This window comes from Phyllobates terribilis, unplaced genomic scaffold (genome assembly GCF_046119375.1).
Source record: "Phyllobates terribilis strain yellow unplaced genomic scaffold, ASM4611937v1 Scaffold_3__8_contigs__length_932513732, whole genome shotgun sequence".
Lineage (NCBI taxonomy): Eukaryota > Metazoa > Chordata > Amphibia > Anura > Dendrobatidae > Phyllobates > Phyllobates terribilis.
The window spans coordinates 223,309,265-223,328,331 of record NW_027362763.1 but is presented as its reverse complement, the minus strand read 5'-3'; the positions used below and the strand labels follow the sequence as shown (position 1 = coordinate 223,328,331).

Genomic DNA, 19,067 nt, shown 5'->3' with positions numbered 1-19,067 from the left:
CATTTTTGGGCATGAAAGTATTTACAACAGAATAGTGTAAAATAATGAAAGAAGTAACACTCACCTACGCGGTCCCATGCCTCCTGCGTTCCAATGCTTCTGGGGTCCCTGTATACTTGCTGCTCTGTCTTGATAGACAAGTGTCACAGGCTGTCGCTGCTGCCGTCACACATTTAGGCCAAGCAGGATGTACAGAGGTCAACTCGGCACCCGGGAAGCATCGGAGCGGGAGCGTCGGAGGTCAGTAAGGGTTTTTTATTTTCTATTTTACACCATTCTGACTGTATATGTAGAAGTGGTAGGACAACTTCTTGTCTCCTTAAAGCCACGTAGTGGTAGTAGAAATTGTAAGGGTAAAAAAATGCAGTGTCATTTCTAGTTTATATCATGTGAGTTTATTATTGCTGTAGGCCACTGGTATGATCGTCATGACAGATTGCTTCATGATTTTCGCCTTTGACAATAACCACTTATTTCCGGCAATTCATTTCTGTATAAAGCCCAATGTGACTATTTATGAATGGCACATAGATGAATTAACAGCGAAAACACTCAAGACATCGAAAAGGAAACCATTCAGGTTGTAGAATCATAGAGAAAAAGTCTACCAATAATTAGAAAGAATTATCATCATGTATAGAAGGAAACAAGAGTTGGCCCAACTGGAGATCCTGTTTCAGAATGAGCCGTCGTGATATAATAAAACGGATGTGTCTGGGATTTTATATAGAACCTGGAGTAATTTTGGTGCTGGCTGATCATTGTTCTCAGGCAGGTAGGTACATTATCTAAAGCATGTAAACCTGCCAGTCGCTCCCTTATCCCCATGCCAATAAACGTGCATGTTCGGCAAATACAAATGTACATATTTATGAAGCAGTCAAGAGGAATAAGACGACCAAACACATTAGATGGCTGTCAGCCGAAGATTTGGACAGTCATTCTCACCATCATCTTTCACATACAAATGAGCTCGGCTGACCCCACCTGTATTTTCTAAGAAAAAGCTGCCGACAGACATCTCTGCCAGCAGCTTATCTCTGGGAGAACAAAGCTATGGCAGTCCAAAATCAAACATGCCCAATCGACATCTCACCCGACGATCAGTTGGCTGGTGCCCCCTTATACACACTATAGGTCCATTGAATATTATTGTATCATTGTATGAAGCGGCATGCAATATTACACAGTTATTGATACTAGAGAACAATACAGGGCTTCACAGGAACATTGCGCCAGTATATGGATGCACAGATCTGTAGGAACTATATGAGCTGTAGCTCAGGATTTGTGGTAAGAAAAAAAAAAAGCCTAAAATAAACAATATAATGTGTCACTTTGATAAGAGTACAGTATTCAAAAATTTGTTGCTGCTATATCGGGCAGCATGGTGGCTCCGTGGTTAGCTCTGTTGCTTTGCACCACTGGGGTCCTGGGTTCAAATCCCACCAAGGACAATATCTGCAAGGAGTTTGTATGTTCTCCCCATGGTTGTGTGGGTTTCCTCTTGGTTCTCCGGTTTCCTCCCACACTCCAAAGACATACTGAAAGGGAAATTAGATTGTGAGCCCCAATGGGGGCAGTGTTGTTTTTCAAGCGCTGTAAAATATGATTGCGTTATATAAGCAAACATAATAAATAAATAAATTATATAAAACAATTATCACAGTTCTCAGTACTATACTGTTCTCAGTATCTTCTTGAAATTGGTGGGATTTTCAGGCTTTGGTTAACTTTATATTTTTTTTAGCACAGTGCCACCGTATAAGAGGAGGAACCAGAATGAGAGAAAACATGCAGGTTAATACCACATAGATGTGTGAGAACCCAACGAGCAGGAAAAAATAAATAAAATCTCAGCTTTGTGTGTCATATCCTAAAAAAGCAGGCTCCGTGCCTCTCTAAAACTTGTTTTTACAACACAAAGCTCACTTTGTTAAAGCAGGCATTTCTAGGCAGCGTCAGTAAACCCAATCCGTGACTTTAAGTTCAGCAGCTAGAGTCAAGTTACAGCATGTTAACAGAGAGCGGTCATGGCCCCTCTTTATACAGCAAGTTTACAGTCATGACTAAAATAGAACCCTAGCACCGGAGAACAAGATATACGTGCCCTGCAAAATGGCTGCACGGCCCTTAAAGCAACGCTAAGATCAGACACTGCAGTTGTTCCCGAATACCTCTATAAAACACTCCCCAAAGACTAGACAGAGAGTTATTCTATAAAATACGCTCTGTGGTAACACACATCCATAATTAAGTCTACGACAGCCCAAACCATTATCTACAAAAGTCTGACTTTCCTCATTTCTACCAAATCAAATACCACTCATCAACCACATCGGCCATGTGCACACGTTGAGTATTTTGTGAGTTTTTTACATCAGTATTTGTAAGCCAAAATCAGGAGTGGAACAATCAGAGGGAAAGTATAATAGAAACACGTCACCACTTCTGTATTTATCACCCACTCCTGGTTTTGGATAAATACTGTGGTAAAAAACTCACCAAATACTCAATGTGTGCACATGGCCTTAGGGTTTGGATCATATACTGTACTTTCTATTGAAAGTACAGCACAAGCAGGAGTGGTCATACCACTGGTGCAGCTGGATGGCAGCACAGGGGCCCATTACTTCCGGGGGTCCACTTCAGCTTCAAAGCAGGAGGAACTATTGGACTGCAAAGGGCCCATTTACTGTTCTTGCACAGGGGCAATTTCTCTGTACATGTGCATGGTTCGAGAACCCATGGCAGTTTACAACTGTTCTGGAATACTTTGGCATCTCCTAGAAAAAGAGACCTTCTGGTCTCTTGGAAGTGTTAGAAAAACTTTTTGGTGCCCCCAGAAACTTCCCAGAAAGTGTAGCTTCCGTAGTATTTCCTATGCGTGGAGCCAGGATGCTGCATCTTCAAATGGAACTGCAGAGTCCACAGATACAAAATTGAGGGTGTCGAAGAATGATCTAAAAAAAATACACTTTCTTAATATTCTCTTGTTTTCCTATTCAGGGACTTAGCTAAAGAAAGTGCTGAAGCTGAAGTTGCACATAGTCCCAGCTGATGGAGGGAGAACAAAGGCCACACCGGAACCTAAGAGACCAGTATTATAGAAGACACATAGAAAGTAGGTGACCTCGTTACACATTCTGCATTGTAGGCCAGGAATGACAAGTTACTCCTTTGCTACTATTTCTTAGTGAAGTTTTACAAAATATATGAAACACCTGCTTCTCCCGGACAACCCACGAGTATGACAGATCGACCCAAACCCCCATCCTGGTATGACACGTAATAGCTTCAAATGTAAAAGATCAATGCAAGTAAAAATAGTAGAAATTGATGTCAACTACTAGATGTGTGGATATACCGTAAGCTCCCTTCAAAGATGGCTCCTCAACAGCTCACCTTTCTATATTTACAGAGACAATCAGAAGACATTACCAAATAAGACTGAATCTCTGCCCCTGCTAGAGAAAACCTAAGTAGATGTTGTGTATGCCAAGCAAACAACTTTCCCGGACTACCTGGAAATGTCCTGCCAACTTATGATAACAGATGCCAGCATGGTGTTGTCCTCTATAGCCCAGGAATGCAGCTCTTTCCTCAATGTTAAATATAATCTCAGTTAATAATCACCAGCAACTCAATAATTATTAAAATTTAAGCAAGAGACAAATAGGAAGAACAATGAGGGCTCTATGTACACGGCTCTCTATGTCCTCCAGTCATGAGCTTTAAATTCCAACTTTTCCAGCACTTCGTGTACAAGTTTATTATTGTTCTGTAACCCCTTCTCTACCAAAAACGCTTCCTATTAGGAGATTCCATTTCTAACAGAAAGAAGAACCCTATTTTCTAAGTTATAATGACAGACACCACAATAAAAGCCCAGACTAATGGAGTTTGGCGCCATTTGTGTCCATCATTTGACAGATCCATCTTCTTCATGTATTCCCTTTCCTTATCCTAGAACAGAACACATCATACCTTCTAATGCAGATGTGAACATGCCCTAAAGAGCTCTTTTATTTCATAGTATTAGTACTTCAGTATAATTCTATTAAAGGGATGTTCTCAAGTTGTAACTGAAGGAGTGCACCAGTCCCTGGCCTCCTCCTGAAGACTGACAGTTCAGACAAGCAGCATGGTCACACTGCTCCGAACTGAGTGCTCTGCACAGGGGACTGAAGCTGCCCGGCTCCAGCAATCCGACAAGCTTTAGAGTGTCATATGGTGGCGCTAAAGAATAGAGCTTGCTCGCACCATGCGCTCCTTGCCCAGGTAAGTAGCCACTCTAAGGGCTTGGGACATGGCCGTATTATCAGTCCGAGTGCAATCTGACAAAAGATCGGATCACACTCGGACCAATGTTAGTCTATGGGGCCGTGCACATGTACAATTTTTTCCTCGGACAGAGTGTTAGAGGAAAAAAATTGCTGCATGCCTGAGTTTGATCCAATATTCAGACAGCACTCAGCCATGCAAGTCAATGAGTGCGTGGAAACCATTGGACTGCACTTGCATGATATCTGAGTACAGGCCGATTTCTGCACATTCACAAAATGGAAAAAAGAAAATTTTCCATCTTCTCCTCATCCGAGAAAATCAGAGCACACTATGATCACACTTTGATCAAACTCTGACCAGAGTGTGATTAGCAAAACTGGACCGACTCTACTGTCGTCTGCACGAGCCGTTTGACTGCAAAACGGAGAGGAACTTTAATAAAAGATAAATTGCAAAGTTGCTTGTTTTACAAGTACATAGCTTTGCAATTTTACCCATTTCTGAACCAGGACAACGCTTTTAATGTCATTTAGAACTTTATAAACGTGAATCATATTAATAACTGATGTAAAGATGTTTCCAAATGTAACTGCAAACCAAATCTAAATAAAACCGTAAAGGACCTCTAATAATAAAGAAAACGCTCAAGAAATGTATCATTCATCGACATCGGAAAAAGACTGTGTACCAGATCGGTCACGACGGAGAACAACGGTTCCTTCATGGTGTCTGTCATTTTACAGACTATATCTCTGTATGCTGTGATATTTTTTTCCATTAAATGTGACAAAATCTTTAACACAACTGGAAACAAAGCCGAATCTTATTAAGAAGCCATAAAGGGGTTGTCTCATGAAGAGCAGCCCCTGAGGTGGTGGGCTTGAGAACGTATATTACATGGATAGCAATTTATCTACTTATCATGTAGCTTTCCCTATGCAGCTTCCCCCATCAAAATCTGCCTTTAAAATATAACTTTTATGCCATTTCTCTCTGATACTAGTCAGCTAGGACTTTGGCTTTCAACCATGTTCAACCCTGTCCTCATACTGTGTATGATCATGGAGATACCTTGGCGAAGTCATTTATCTGAGTAGGTAGCACTTGGCTTAGAAATAGTTTACTCTTGATTGTCCTGCTCATCTGATGCCTCATTTTAGTGTTAAACATTTGCTTTATTTCTACAAATATGCTGATTAATATTTCTGGTGAAGCGCTTCACCACAGTTTCCAACAGTTTTACATACATTTAATTATTAAATCATTGCTTTCAGGCAAACTGAATCCATCAATGTCCAAAATAATTATGAAGCTGTGACTCACTTGGAGCTTTATTGAAATCACAACATTCCCCAGATAGTTTAGTCATTGACTCTCACTAGGGAACGTAATGTAGCACAAGAGAATATCAGAAGAATAAAGTGCGGGATATTCCCCCCCTAATCCTAAGGATTTGTGGTCCTTACACTGAGGAACTCACAATATAGCACTTTTATATAAAATTATAAAATGTCTTTGTGATTCTAGTGACATATATACAGTGTACTTATATATATATATATATCTATATAAATATATATTTATATATACGGTATATATCAAAGACATACATATATATAATAATGTATATATGATGTAAATAATAATGTAAATATGTTGCTATGTGTCACAGGAATCACAGCCAAGAAATCGAAAGTGATTGATGGAGCCATGAATGAGACATATATACTGTGTATCTCTGCCTTTATATATCTCAATATGGGTGTAACTTTCAGGGCTGTGGAGATAGCAGATGTACTAGCAGCTGAGGGGTGAGGGCTGGTTACTGATCACTGAGGATGATGAAGGAGGAGACATATCTGGAATTTATAGAGATTACACTTTCATACGCCAGTCTTGAACAAGAGCCCGCTGGAGTAAGGTGCGCCAAATTTATTAAAGGGAATCTGTCACCCTCTGGCACTTACCTGACCTCTATTATGGTCATACAGGTAATAGAAATGTAAATCCATGCCTACCTGTATGCCTCATATTAGAGGTCTTGTTGCTATGAAATGTCTTTTCTATCAGCTTTCTGATGCTTGCAGGCCTGGGGCCCTAAAGAAATCCCCACCTCCTGTGTGAATTATAATGTTTCCCCCCCTCCCCTGCATGTCACAGTGCCTGGGTTTGGATGTGACAACTGCACATCAAATGGTACTGTGACGTGCAGGGGAGGGGGGGAAACATTATAATTCACACAGGAGGTGGGGATTTCTTTAGGGCCCCAGGCCTGCAAGCATCAGAAACCTGATTGAATAAAAAGACATTTCATAGTGACAAGACCTCTAATATGGGGCATACAGGTAAGTATAGATTCACATTTCTATCACTTGTATGCCCATATTAAAGGTCAGATAAGTGCATGGGGGTGACAGATTCCCTTTAAGATTCACTCGAGCCTTCCAATAATTTCTGACATCTTGAGCTGTAGCTGGCACCTCTTCCTTGTATCACATATACCAATTTCTGGCATAAATTATATTTAATCTGTTGGTTGGCATCACTCCGTCCATTTAAATGTTGGAGGAAAATCAAACCATTTGCAAACTTTTTGCACACGCGAGTCACAAAAATTAGCAATTCTTTTGTTACGCTAGAAAACTGGCATATGGGCAATGATAACATGAACATGGGCATGACACTAAGGGTAAGAAAATACATGGAACAATAAAGACCTTGATGACCTATTTATCTGGTTATTATTGTCGACTGGGCTCCGATTCCAAGTTTTAATATAAGACTCCATGGTTAGCTGTTACACCTTACAGCCTCATTCACATATCAGTATTTCATCAGTATTTGTATGCCAAAACCAGGAGTGTCTTCAAAACACAGAAAGAGTTCAACTATAGTTTTTCTCTGTAAGTCCCACTCCTGGCTTTGACATACAAGTACTGATGCAAAAATACTGACTAAATACTAATGTGTGAATGAGGCCTAAATCTGAAGATACCAACAAATCATTTCAAGCCATGTGTCTAGTCATTATTTTATTTCAGAAACAACTGTATTTAATGAGCGTAGTGATCATCTTACTGAAGGCCTGCAAGTACTCAGCCACCAGTTGTATCATGCTAGACAATTTGAGGGTATGCAGACAATATGACCTAGTAGGTTAGGCTAGGCCCACAATATGTGGTTGCCTCTGTTGGGCACATATGCTCAGAAGGGTATGCGCCTGATGGTGGCCACAGTCAGGCATCAGTCCACCATTCATACCCATTGTAAAGAAACGTAAATCTCATGTTATGTTTCTTTAAAGTAGCCCCAGATAAAGGCCGAAAGGACACACTTTCGGCCTCCGTCTGGTGAATGACGGCCTATGGGGACTAGCTCCTGATGTATACTGCAGGCTGAGTGCACAGAAAGCCTAATACACATGTTCTACAGTATGGCTGCTTCATACAGGCCTTGTTCAGCTGTATGATCACTCTATGTATAAGGGCAAAAATCTGCAGTAAAGACTAGGATGGACCACTGCCCCTATATGTCTCCCCTGGTGCTCGGAGAGACAACATGTGCTGCGTGATGAGCGGCTTCATCACATTCCTCTCTACTTCAAACAGAAAACTGTGAGTCCTGGAAGCCTCAGCAACTGTGCATTGCAGTTGTTTCCTGGCCTCCAATGTTAGTTTTGGTGTAATTATAGAATGCCAGTCTGGGGCATTTGGTTTTTCCCACCCTGCAATGCGGATCAGAGATACTGCACCCAGAAAGGCAATAGACAACATCATCAATGAAAATATAAAGGGAGATAAATATCTTTAATTCTCCATTTTATTGATTGCAGTGATATTGGTTTAGTATTAAAAAAAATTGCTAGCGCAGCTTCTACTTTGTGATCCATGACACAACTTCTCCTTTTAAAAGCATGACATCGTGCTATCGAAAACCATTCCTGCCATTGTTTTGGAGGTTTTTAATTTAAGACCAAATAATCTACTTTTAGCGTTTATTTCATGTTTAGGGAACCATTGTCCTTTATCTTCAAAGCTTCAGAACTTTGTAGGTACTGAATCATTTCAGTTGAACTTCTTTGTGTTGGGGGACTTTGGAGCTGGCTCTTTTTTTTAGTTAGTTAGGAAATTTCTATTTACCCAATATACACATTCCTTAAAGGAGTTGTCCAGATAAAGCAAGTTATCACCTATCTACAGGATAAGTGGTAACTAATTGATCTCTGGAGGGACACACACCAAACTGGGGAACTCTTATCCCTGTTGGCATGGAGTGCTAGTGCACATTCTCGACCTGTGCTCCAATCATTTCCTATGGGGCTGCCACTCCCTGAGCTCGGCTTTTCTTTAATAGCCCCATAAAGAATGAACGGAGTGGTGGTTGGACGTCTGATTTTCCTTGCCATCTTGTAAAAGTTCCCCTTTGGGAATAAAATTCCAAAACGCTTCCAAAACGCAAGTCCCGGAGGAGGGACAACCACCAATCAGAAAGTTATCACTTATTCTGTACCGGCCAACCCCTGTACATGGCTGCTGCACCCACAACTTGATCTCATTTGATAAATATTGCGCTCGACAAATCAGTCTGCAAATCACTTTATTTTAAAATGATGTTGTCTTAAGACCCATTAGACAAAAGCCAGTAGGACCTGACAATTTTGGCACGACCAATTTCAGCTATTTCATTTGTATGTCCAGCTTATGTCCCAAACATTTACTTCCCCACTGCCTGTTGTCAAGTGTTATCCGACTCTGGCAGCAGAGATGCAGAGACACAATATAGGGAGTGGGTGCGAGCCTTTGTCTTTCTGCTCACCTGCCGATCAAACTGCATGCAAGAATAACAGAGAGGTTACCTTTCAGAGCAGGCGAGCCATTGGACAGTGGAAGAATCAATACAGAGGGAAAAGTTAGTCCTGCACCTAAAGTGCTGGCAGAATAGCAATGAAAAAGAATTGCCCATTCAAAAAGTATGGATGGTAAATTGCAGAGCATGTTAAACACCGTAAATATTAATCACTTATTCAAAACAGAAAAAGGGTTCTGCTATGTTAAAATCCAACCTGTTTCACCCCATTTTTCCCAGTCATGAACAAGCAAGCTCCACAGTCAGAAAATCTCATGCCTATTAATGAGGGCATTTCATGAGATTGTCTGAAAGTTAAGAAACCCTTTAATTAGCTGATCTAGAAGGCAAAACAAAAGCACTTTAAGACCCCTACATAGAGCAGTAATAATATTTCCCTTAATCAATCACTCGTGTCAGTGCATGGCTATTGTCACTTGCAGGGATGCATTCCTCCCCAAGGCGTTCTTGTGTTCCTGAAAGTAATTCACCCAAGGCAATACAATATACATGGCAGTAATGGTTATAGGAATGATATATCTATTCTCCTGTGGTCACAGCCTTTGTATCATAAATTGACCAGAAAGTTATAATTGGAGAACCGATCAGAAGGAGACAGTGTAACCAATAAATTAATCTACAGTAGTCATTCCAGGCCTCGCTAGATATGGATTCCCATGGAAAAAGCTCGGACTATCTCTATGTGTTACAATAACTTTGAATAACGAAAATATAACCAGCTCTAAAAATATTACAGCTGATTTCATAATAGTTCATTCCTGCCAGGGGGGATATGTGGGCTGAACCCAGTATATTGGATTCTTATCTCTGTAGAAATGATAAATGAATTAACAGTCTGCTCACAGAGCATTGCCCCTACATCACCCATCCTTACCACCCAGGAGCCGCGGCTGAGCACATACTGTTTATAGCGTAGATTATTAGACAGTTACTCAGATGTTCCTAAGGATACAAGATACATATTTATGTTAGAAGAATAGCACAACCTGATAACATTAGACATGTATGGATCATACAGGCTATCTGTGGCCTCAGCTTCTCCAATGGGCACATCCTCCCCACCATATTGACTTCTCATTGTCATTTCTGCTATTTGTATCTAATCCTCTTTTGGCATGTGCACTCCCTCCCCCCATCAGCCTGAGGTGATTTTAGGTAGATAGCTGGTTCACTCCTGCCCCATAAATTGTAGGCTTCTATAAGCCCAGGAGAGGTGACAAAACAGGACAGGGACCCAACATTGAAGGATGCCTTGACGCTGGCTCTTGGGCACACATATATATTGGTCAATCTATGCGCTAAGTATCTTCCTTTTACTGTAATTTTTCATATTAATATTACAGATTAATTTGGAAATATTTCTTATTTACACTATGTAGCGCTTTCCTACTTTTCCAGTTTCAATGCTTTAGAGCAATCATTCCTAGCAATTCAGGGTGCAACTTTACAGTTTTCTATAGTTGAATAGTTTTTTCAGATGGCTCCTGTTCACACTAGTTTGGATGTGCTGGTCATTTTTGCTATTTGTATCGTCTTCAATTACAGGAGAGACCAGCTTCTTCCTCTTCAACCCTGTCAGAATATGCACAATGCGGGTCTGATCCATTAACTAATGATCATCAGAAACCTGATATATTAATGTCCTAGTCCAGAGAGTTCATGCTCACATAAAGTCACTAACTTGGAGACACTAGTTCACAATGAACAATTTTTAATATGTAAAGTTTTCAGAAATTCTGGATGACCTGGAGAGAGTATTGGTGGAAGATCAACTTTAAAGGTGGCCCATATATGCTTGTGGGCCACAACTATTTCCCCCATACACATGGATGCTGTGCTTGGCTATGGGGAGAAGAGAGTTGCCGCTTCTAATCTATAGCAGCAGCTTATATAAAGGAAGAAAAAAATGATTGGCCATTAAATTTCAAATTGCTCAATCCCTCTCTACAAACATTAGATGGACGGCCAAATCCACGACTGATGGGTATGTCCAACTTTAATGTATAAATTGTAAAAGGTTGTTTTTTGATAATGTATTATCAAGACCACCATATACATTAGATAGCTAACTTGTCCTAGCATTCATGTGTCCTCTATAAATGGGACACTGCAAGACTTTTCTGGCAATGGCTCATCCCCCAGCAGAACGGAAGAATCGGCCATTGAAATACAACAGGCCAGTTCCTTCTCTCCCCCAACATCATTTGTCGAGAGAGAGTTGGGAAGCCCCCAAACACATTAGATGGTCGACAGATATTGGCAGGCTTGGCCACCTCCAGTCTAATTATGTATGAGGGCCTTTAGAGAATATTTTCTCTGTGTCATATTACATGGAGATTTTGCCCTAGAAGCAAAACTTCTTAGGAAGGATATGTCAATGCCAAATCATGGAAGCTCCATAATTATACAATACTTAGCGTGCTTATGGGTTTTTATTACGAAAGCAAGGAGACTCTGTATGCTGCATTAATCTAGTAAAAAATAGCTCCAAAAACAATTAGAATTTCCATTAGTGCTAATAAGGGATTCAGATAAGAGGGGTTCTGGCAATCAAGGATGGTCCAGAGGTTCTTGTGTATGGAGTGGAGTAAGCTTTATGTGCTTTGACCTTCTTTTTTTAGGGTGGAATTAGCTTACAAACACATGCTGGTATTGTCTCATAGATATTTTACCTCTCGACTAGACATCAAACACGTTCTAAGTAGTCTTTAGTCTGAATGTAGCTCTAAGTGAAATCTCAGAGATATAAAATACAAGAAAACTAAGCACGGGATGTAGGTTGGGACACTTGCATTTCACTGACTCCTATGAAATACTTGTCAGATTATTCATTAAGCCTTGTTGTTGCCGGACAGGGCACTATGGCATGGAAACTCCCTTTGAAGTCAATGTGATTTTCCATTCATTACACCACTGACTGGCGCCTTCTAAGCTTAAAGAGACAGTAAATGAATAGGTATAAATAGCTTGTATTCAAGCCAACCTCTCATTGGATAACACCATGTACATTGCCAGCCAAAAACAGTTGGCTTGTGGTGTGAATATGGCTTACAGCATGTCACAGGTTGTCTATCCTACTGAGAGTATTTCATCTTTACAGCACATTTTACAACAAGTCAACAAAACCTACATGATGGCAAATTTGACTGTCCCAAACTTTGACATCCAGAAGCCTAGATCAGAGGAGAAGAATGCTTATAAGTGTAACTTAAAGGGAATCTGTCACCAAGTTTTTGCTACCCCATATGAGAGCAGCACATGATGTAAGGGCAGAGACCCTGATTCTAACTATGCATCACTTGTTTTGATAAAATCACAGTTTTTTTCTGCTGCAGATCTAGCAGTTTTCTGAATGCTGAGCTCTGTATAATCCCGCCCACATCACTGATTGGCAGCTTTGTGTGCTCACTGTTCATAGGCAGAAAGCTGCCAATCAGTGATTGGGGCGAGGCTATATAGAGATCATAAATAAGGAGAAAAACCTGGTGGCAGGTTTGGTAGTCTTCTAGGAATAATCTCCTGATGATAAATCTGTGATTTTAACAAAAGTACAGCAAGCAGCCCAGTAAGTGACACATTGCTGGATTTAGGATCTCAGTCCCTACATTATGTTGCTCTCAGATTAGGTAGTGAAGACCTGGTGACAGATTCCCTTTAAAGTGTAAAAATATAAGCAATCACAGAATGCACTAACCTGATGCAATTGGTAGGTACAATGGCAAACACCCCAATGTATGGCATTAGAAAATGAAAGATGAGTTTATTTACCCATAATGTGGCCCACTATTAATTTCACAGGAGTAATAATAACAAGGATTGCCAGCAAATCGGATTTCATGTGAGAAACTCATCCTTATCGGTAGAAAATGAGGGTGACAGCTGAGCTGCTATGGTGGCAAGCTTTGGCAGATCCTATGAAATAGCTGAACAGCAACATAGCTTACATGATTTAATAACTCAAGGTATTAGGCTTTCGGTGATTTATTTGGGTGTGCCAATAGTGCACCTAGGCTCTGAAGCATGAAAAGCAATTTCCCAATAGTCTTGAGTAGTTGCCCTATGGCTCTGTCAGCAGAACACCAGCTGCTTGTGCCTTCTGCAGGACATTTGGTGTCCTCACTACTATTATGACATTACTGTGTAAAGTCTCTGTTCCCATTATATGTATTCTAATATACTATATGAATAAAACATGCTTGCACATATGAACTACATGTCCACGCAACAAGATCCTATTTCGTTACCTGCGTGTGCCCTGTTGGTGGAGCTTGGGCAGCTGTCAGGATGTTTGGAGGGTGGGATGTAGACTTTCTATAAAAAATAGAGACTAGTAAGTGTAAGGCTATGTGCCCACGATGCGTTTTTCAAGCGTTTTTGATGCGGAATTTACGCAGCAGAAACCCTTTAAAAACGCTTGGTAATCCGTGCCCCATGATCCCCAATGAAAATCTGCATTTTCTGTGCCCATGCTGCGGATTTTTCTGCAGCGGATTTTCCTTGCGGAAAAATCCGCAGCATGTCCATTATTTGTACGTTTCTGCATGCGGATTTGAGGTCCCAATGAACTTGAAAAACGCAAGTCAAATCCGCATGTAAAAACGCTACAAAAACGCATCAAAAAAGCGTGTAAAATCCGCAAGCGTTTTTGACTGCCAAGACCATGCAGAAACGCTGCAGAAATTTTCTGCTTCATTTCTGCATCGTGGGCACATAGCCTTAAGGTACGGGTTTGCAGAGAGTATGCAGAGAACACGGTGGTTCCTCATGTCATACTGTACTGTTACCGCAGGTGGTGAGGTGGGAAGGAATGTGTGAGGAGTCAGAGGTTAGAGAAGTCGGCACACATCTACTGCACTGTGAAGTGTTTGCTGCTGTAAAGCTCCGGAGAATACAGAGCTGGCGCAGAATCTGCCAGTTATGGCCGCCTCACCTCCCTATAGACCACTTTGTCAGCTGTTGCATGTAAACACTGACAGACAGCAAACCAGAAAATCCTTCCACCCCGCAGTGTAGGCAGAGCCGGCCCCATCATGCTACAAGCATTTATTTACCCATGTAGTAGCGCCGACATCGGCAGTTGTTCTGTAAAGTTTCTTCATTCATTAAAGAGGTTGTCCACTACTTTTACATTGATGATCTATCTTTAGGATAGGTCGTCAATGTCTGATCAGTCGGGGTCCTACGCAGCACCCCCGCTGATCAGCTGTTATCGGTGTCGGCGGCCATCGGTCGAAAGTACTTACTTTTAGTGGCCGGGGCTTGTTTAAACCAATAGGAGATGAATGTGCAGTAACAAGCCCCGGCCACTACAAGTAGACGGCCAGCTCCGCAAGTAAGTACTTTCGACCGGCGGTCATGGACACCAGTAACAACTGATTGGCAGGGGTGCCGGGTGTCGGACTCCGGCGATCAGACATTGATGACCTAGCTTAAAGATAGGCCATCAATGTAAAAGTAGTGGACAACCTCTTTAACGCCTCATTGAGACGTCCTTGAGTCATATACGTGTTCTATCTGTGTTTTTTATTGATATAGGACATGTACCCATTGTAGACAATGTGGCTTATGTCTGTATTTTTTTGTGTATGGTGTAGACCGCAAAAAATCACGCAGACATATCTGAGTCATGGATCAAAATTACCCATTCGAGTCTATAGGTCCGTGAAATCATGGAGACATGTCCGAGTCACTGATCAAAATTACCCATTTGAGTCTATGGGTCCATGAAATCACAGCACACGGATGGTGTCCATGTACAGTCTGTGCAGTGGTTAACATTGTAATAGAGAGGAGAAGCTTTGTCATTTATTTATTTTTTCATCAGTAAAACTCCCCGATGAAACACTGACAGTGAAAACTAGCACAGACCAAACACTGATGAAACTCGGATACAAAACACTGATGAACACAGGAGCGGACACAAAGAAGAGGTCCCTGTGCAAGAACAGTATATGGGCCCTCTGGGGTCCAATAGCTCATCATAATGCACAATTCCACCTGCTTTGGAAGTGGTAGTGGCCCCCTTACCTCTAGGGCCCCTGTGTGGCTGCACAGGTTGCACCAATGGTATGTCCGCCCACGGACCTACCATTGGACATATTTTTACATACAAGAAAAATGACAGATGCTAAAATCTGGCCGAACTCTCAGAACGAAGATAATGTTGCAGATTTAGCTGCAGTCCTAGATAAAAATGACAGATAACACACAAGAGTTGTGTGCTGCTCCACAACTGCACCACTCATGGTCTGATAATCTGTAGAAGAGAATAAGGTAGGCTCCTGTAGCTTTTCAGCTGTTGTTTGACATTGTACAACTTCCCAGTGCTATATAACTAAAGGTTGAGAGATACAAGAGAACAACAGCTGACACGTCACAGTAATCTAAAATCAAATCTAGTCACTCCATGAGATGACCATAAAGCCTGATAACCTGTTCGGTCAAATATGTTACTCAAGCACCTTATTTTAGGGCCAGGCTGGAGCACAATGACACTTTCCTGGCATAGAGGACACTGGTGGTAATAATCGGTCTCTAAAAGAAGGCAATGATGTTAATACAGTTTGCATATCTAGACTTAAGTCTAGACTTAGATCTGGCTGATATAATTCCCACTTCCAGGAATCTGTTGGATTAAAGTACAACTTCTTAAGAGGCGACAGGGTCTGTAATGCGACATTGTGACCAGACATCTAAATTGCCTACTTCCACTCCTCATACTTGATGAACTATGAACACTATATTATTACTCCCTATGGAATACAAACATGACATGTTCTGGAGAAACATACCAAGCCTTTGACACCGACAGAAGAGGCCCCTGTGCAATAACAGTATACGGGTCCTTTGCAGTCCAATAGGTCATCATCATGCACCTGGTGATAGGTCTGGGAAAGAAACTGCCTGCTGCCTTGGAGGTGGAAGTGGCCCCTTAGCTCATAGGCCCCTGTGTACTGCACAGATTGCACATATCGTATGTCCGCCCTTGTCATAACAATGTTATTAACCTGCTAAAAACATACATTATAATTATGATAGAATTAAATTTTTTGCTTTTTGTACCTAACTTTTGACTTTGTGTGCAGCAAATTCTTGCACAAGATTTGCACTGGTGAGTACACACTGATAAGTAGGGATAAGGACCCAGATTATACTGCAGTGCTGGATGAAAGGAATACAGATATAATGGCTTACCCTGCACTGACATGGTCACAATGTACAATAATCACTAGATCTGCATTCAGTATATTCAGCCAGTACTAGCCATAACAATCCGGGATCTTCTTACACAGCCTGATAACTGTATGTATCCAATCCTTGTACTATATTATACTTGTAGCTGAAACCTCACATAAATATTAGTAAAACATATGATACATTCACATTCTTAGTGAGACACAAGAAATGCTATGGCTCAGCTATGGTTTTCCCATAAAATAGCCAGAACAATGTCTCAACTTTAAGTAAAACAAACCATAGCATTCTTTGGTTGCATCATGTATACTGTATGCCGCATGCATAATTTATAATTATTCTGTTTCATCCAGTGCATGATCGGATTTATGGTGAAGGCTTGCAGTTCTTCAGTTGTGTCCATCCGCTAAGGAGTTAAAACTTCACTGTACAGACACCCCTGGTTTATGGGATTGCATAATCCACTGGCAGGAAAGGAAATAGCAACATTCCTTAGCAGAGTCCTGTGGGTGGAAAGGGGTTAATGCAATTCCCTCTCTTATCCTCCAGCCTACATATTGGTATTTATCATGTCTGAACCCTAAACAACGACGTAACCCCCCAAAATGTGAATATCCACTTACTTCAAGAAATACCTCTGGCCAGTGTGGGTGTATGCCATCTCCCAGCCTGGTGGCAAGGGCAGCTCATCTGTCACATCGTAGGACTGCTGGCGGAGGTGGGCATGCTGCTGAGCTGGGCTAGGGACAGTACCGGTACCAGGACCTAGCTGTAGGGAAGCGGGAGACGAATGAGATCGGACGTGTTGGATCCCAAGCCTTGGGGGGTGACTTCCAGAATCTGTGCTAGATTGCCTGGAGTGGGAGCCTGAGTCTGGTTCCTTAAAGAAGGACTCTGGTAGGATTTTCTTTCTCCAGGAATTGGGTTTTGGGTTCATGACAGAATTAAACAAGTTCTCCAAGTCCGTATCCAGATCCTGGGTGACATGGATCACTTGCTGCCCTGGTGGGGGGAGACCTGGATTCTGGTTCATCCTTGTAGAACCAAAAAAAAAACAAGTACAAGAAGCCTGAGGAAGTTCACAGATTGCCCTGGTTCTCACCAATGGCCTCAAGAAGCAAAAAGCGAAAGCCAGAAGATCTGAGATCCAGACACTGTGAGATGTGGACAAATCCTAGAACGCAGAGAGTGTGAATGTTCCCCAGAAGTGGAGCATTGTGACGTCACAGCCTGAAAGTTCTCTTCTCTCTCTGACCTGGAGCAGCCTCTGGGAACCTAAGGTCCTCTCCAAAGCCTGGTGTGTGGGTGGCTCTGCTCCCAGATCCTCAGCCGCTGTCTTCACAGTGTCCCTAACAAAGTAAGAAAATGTCAACTCACAGGACAGGGAGAGGCGTCTCTGGGCCTGAATAATGCATGAGCTGTGCCCTGCCCTGCTCACCCTCCTCCTCCTCCAGACCGGGACTTTACCTTAGAGGGCGAGAGCCTCAGGCTTTCACTCCCACGTACAGTTCGGGTTACAAGTGTGGGTGAAAACGTGCAGGAGTTTGCCTGGAGATCACTTTCTGCAGTTTCACCAGCCATTGCCCTCTCTCTCCTGGCTGTTGTGTGACATGAAAGTTACACACAACATACAAACACAGCTACACAAAGAGCAAAACTAAGACTCAATGGCTTCACATCATCAGGACATGGCTCAATCCACGAGGAGGAAAGAAACCAAGATAGCAGCTCTAAGACATGATGAAAAGTGGATTTCAGCTCTACATCCCATATAAACATGTGGGGGCTACAGCAAGTTCCCTATGTCCTCATTTTGGAGTGCTGCCACCTTTATAATATAGGTATATGTACAGGCAGGGTCAGGACAAGGTATTTTGGTGCCCTAGGCAGATGAAGCCAATGGTGCCCCCCCCTCTTGTCGCCAAGCAAAGGAATGGGTCAGAGACTAAGGTAACAGAACTCGCTAACGCACTCCCCTACCCTTTAGTGGGTCATTTAAACCCTTTACCACATCTGCCATACATGTACGCACCACGAGAGGTGCGTTCCCTCAAACCGGTGGTATGATCTCGTCGGCTCACTCGCAGAACCAGTGCGATCATCAGCGGGTATCAGTGATATATTATAGCTGACACCCTGCAGAAACGCCCATGATTGGTGCTAGCGCCGATCGAGGGCATTTAACCCCTCGAGGGCATTTAACCCCTTTGATGCCGCTGTCAATAGTGACAGCGACTTCAAGCAACATAGCAGAGGGAGGGGTCTCCCGCTCTGCTCCGATTGCAATCGCGTTGTTAAGATGGTCCCCGTGGTGTCCCCAGGCCGAAAGATGGCCGTGTGGTCACCCAGGTATGGTGGCCTGTAAGTTACTGCATAGATCATGAGCTGACACGCTTCCTGCCTGTGTGCGATGCACTGATCTAATTGCAGAGTATTAGGCTACGTGCCCACGTTCAGGCCATTAGCACTGCTTTGGACGCAGCATATTTTCGCTGCATCCAAAGCGCTATGTCCGATCATGCAGGTAAATCCGCATGTGTTCATTGAACCATGCTGAGTTACCGCACCCTATCCATTCTATTTTGGAAATTTCTGTTACGGAGACTAGCGTCTCCACAACAGAAATTGACATGCTACGGCTCCTAAAGGCCCGCCGCCGGTGAGTTTACGCAAATATAAGGACAGTGGGCATGGGATTTCTATAAATTCGATCCTCTGTG

The 19,067-nt window shown here is 42.2% G+C and overlaps 1 protein-coding gene across 1 annotated transcript in view; it reads right to left on the bottom strand.

The window, feature by feature from the left end:
• Positions 1-17,782, bottom strand: part of WWTR1 (WW domain containing transcription regulator 1) — a 102,818-nt gene extending 85,036 nt beyond the window's left edge. Inside the window, exon 1 of the mRNA XM_073674637.1 lies at positions 16,971-17,782. Coding sequence (XP_073530738.1) covers positions 16,971-17,380 — 410 coding nt within the window. The 5' untranslated portion in view covers positions 17,381-17,782. The remainder of the gene's footprint in view (positions 1-16,970) is intronic.
• Between the last annotated feature and the right edge of the window lie 1,285 nt (positions 17,783-19,067).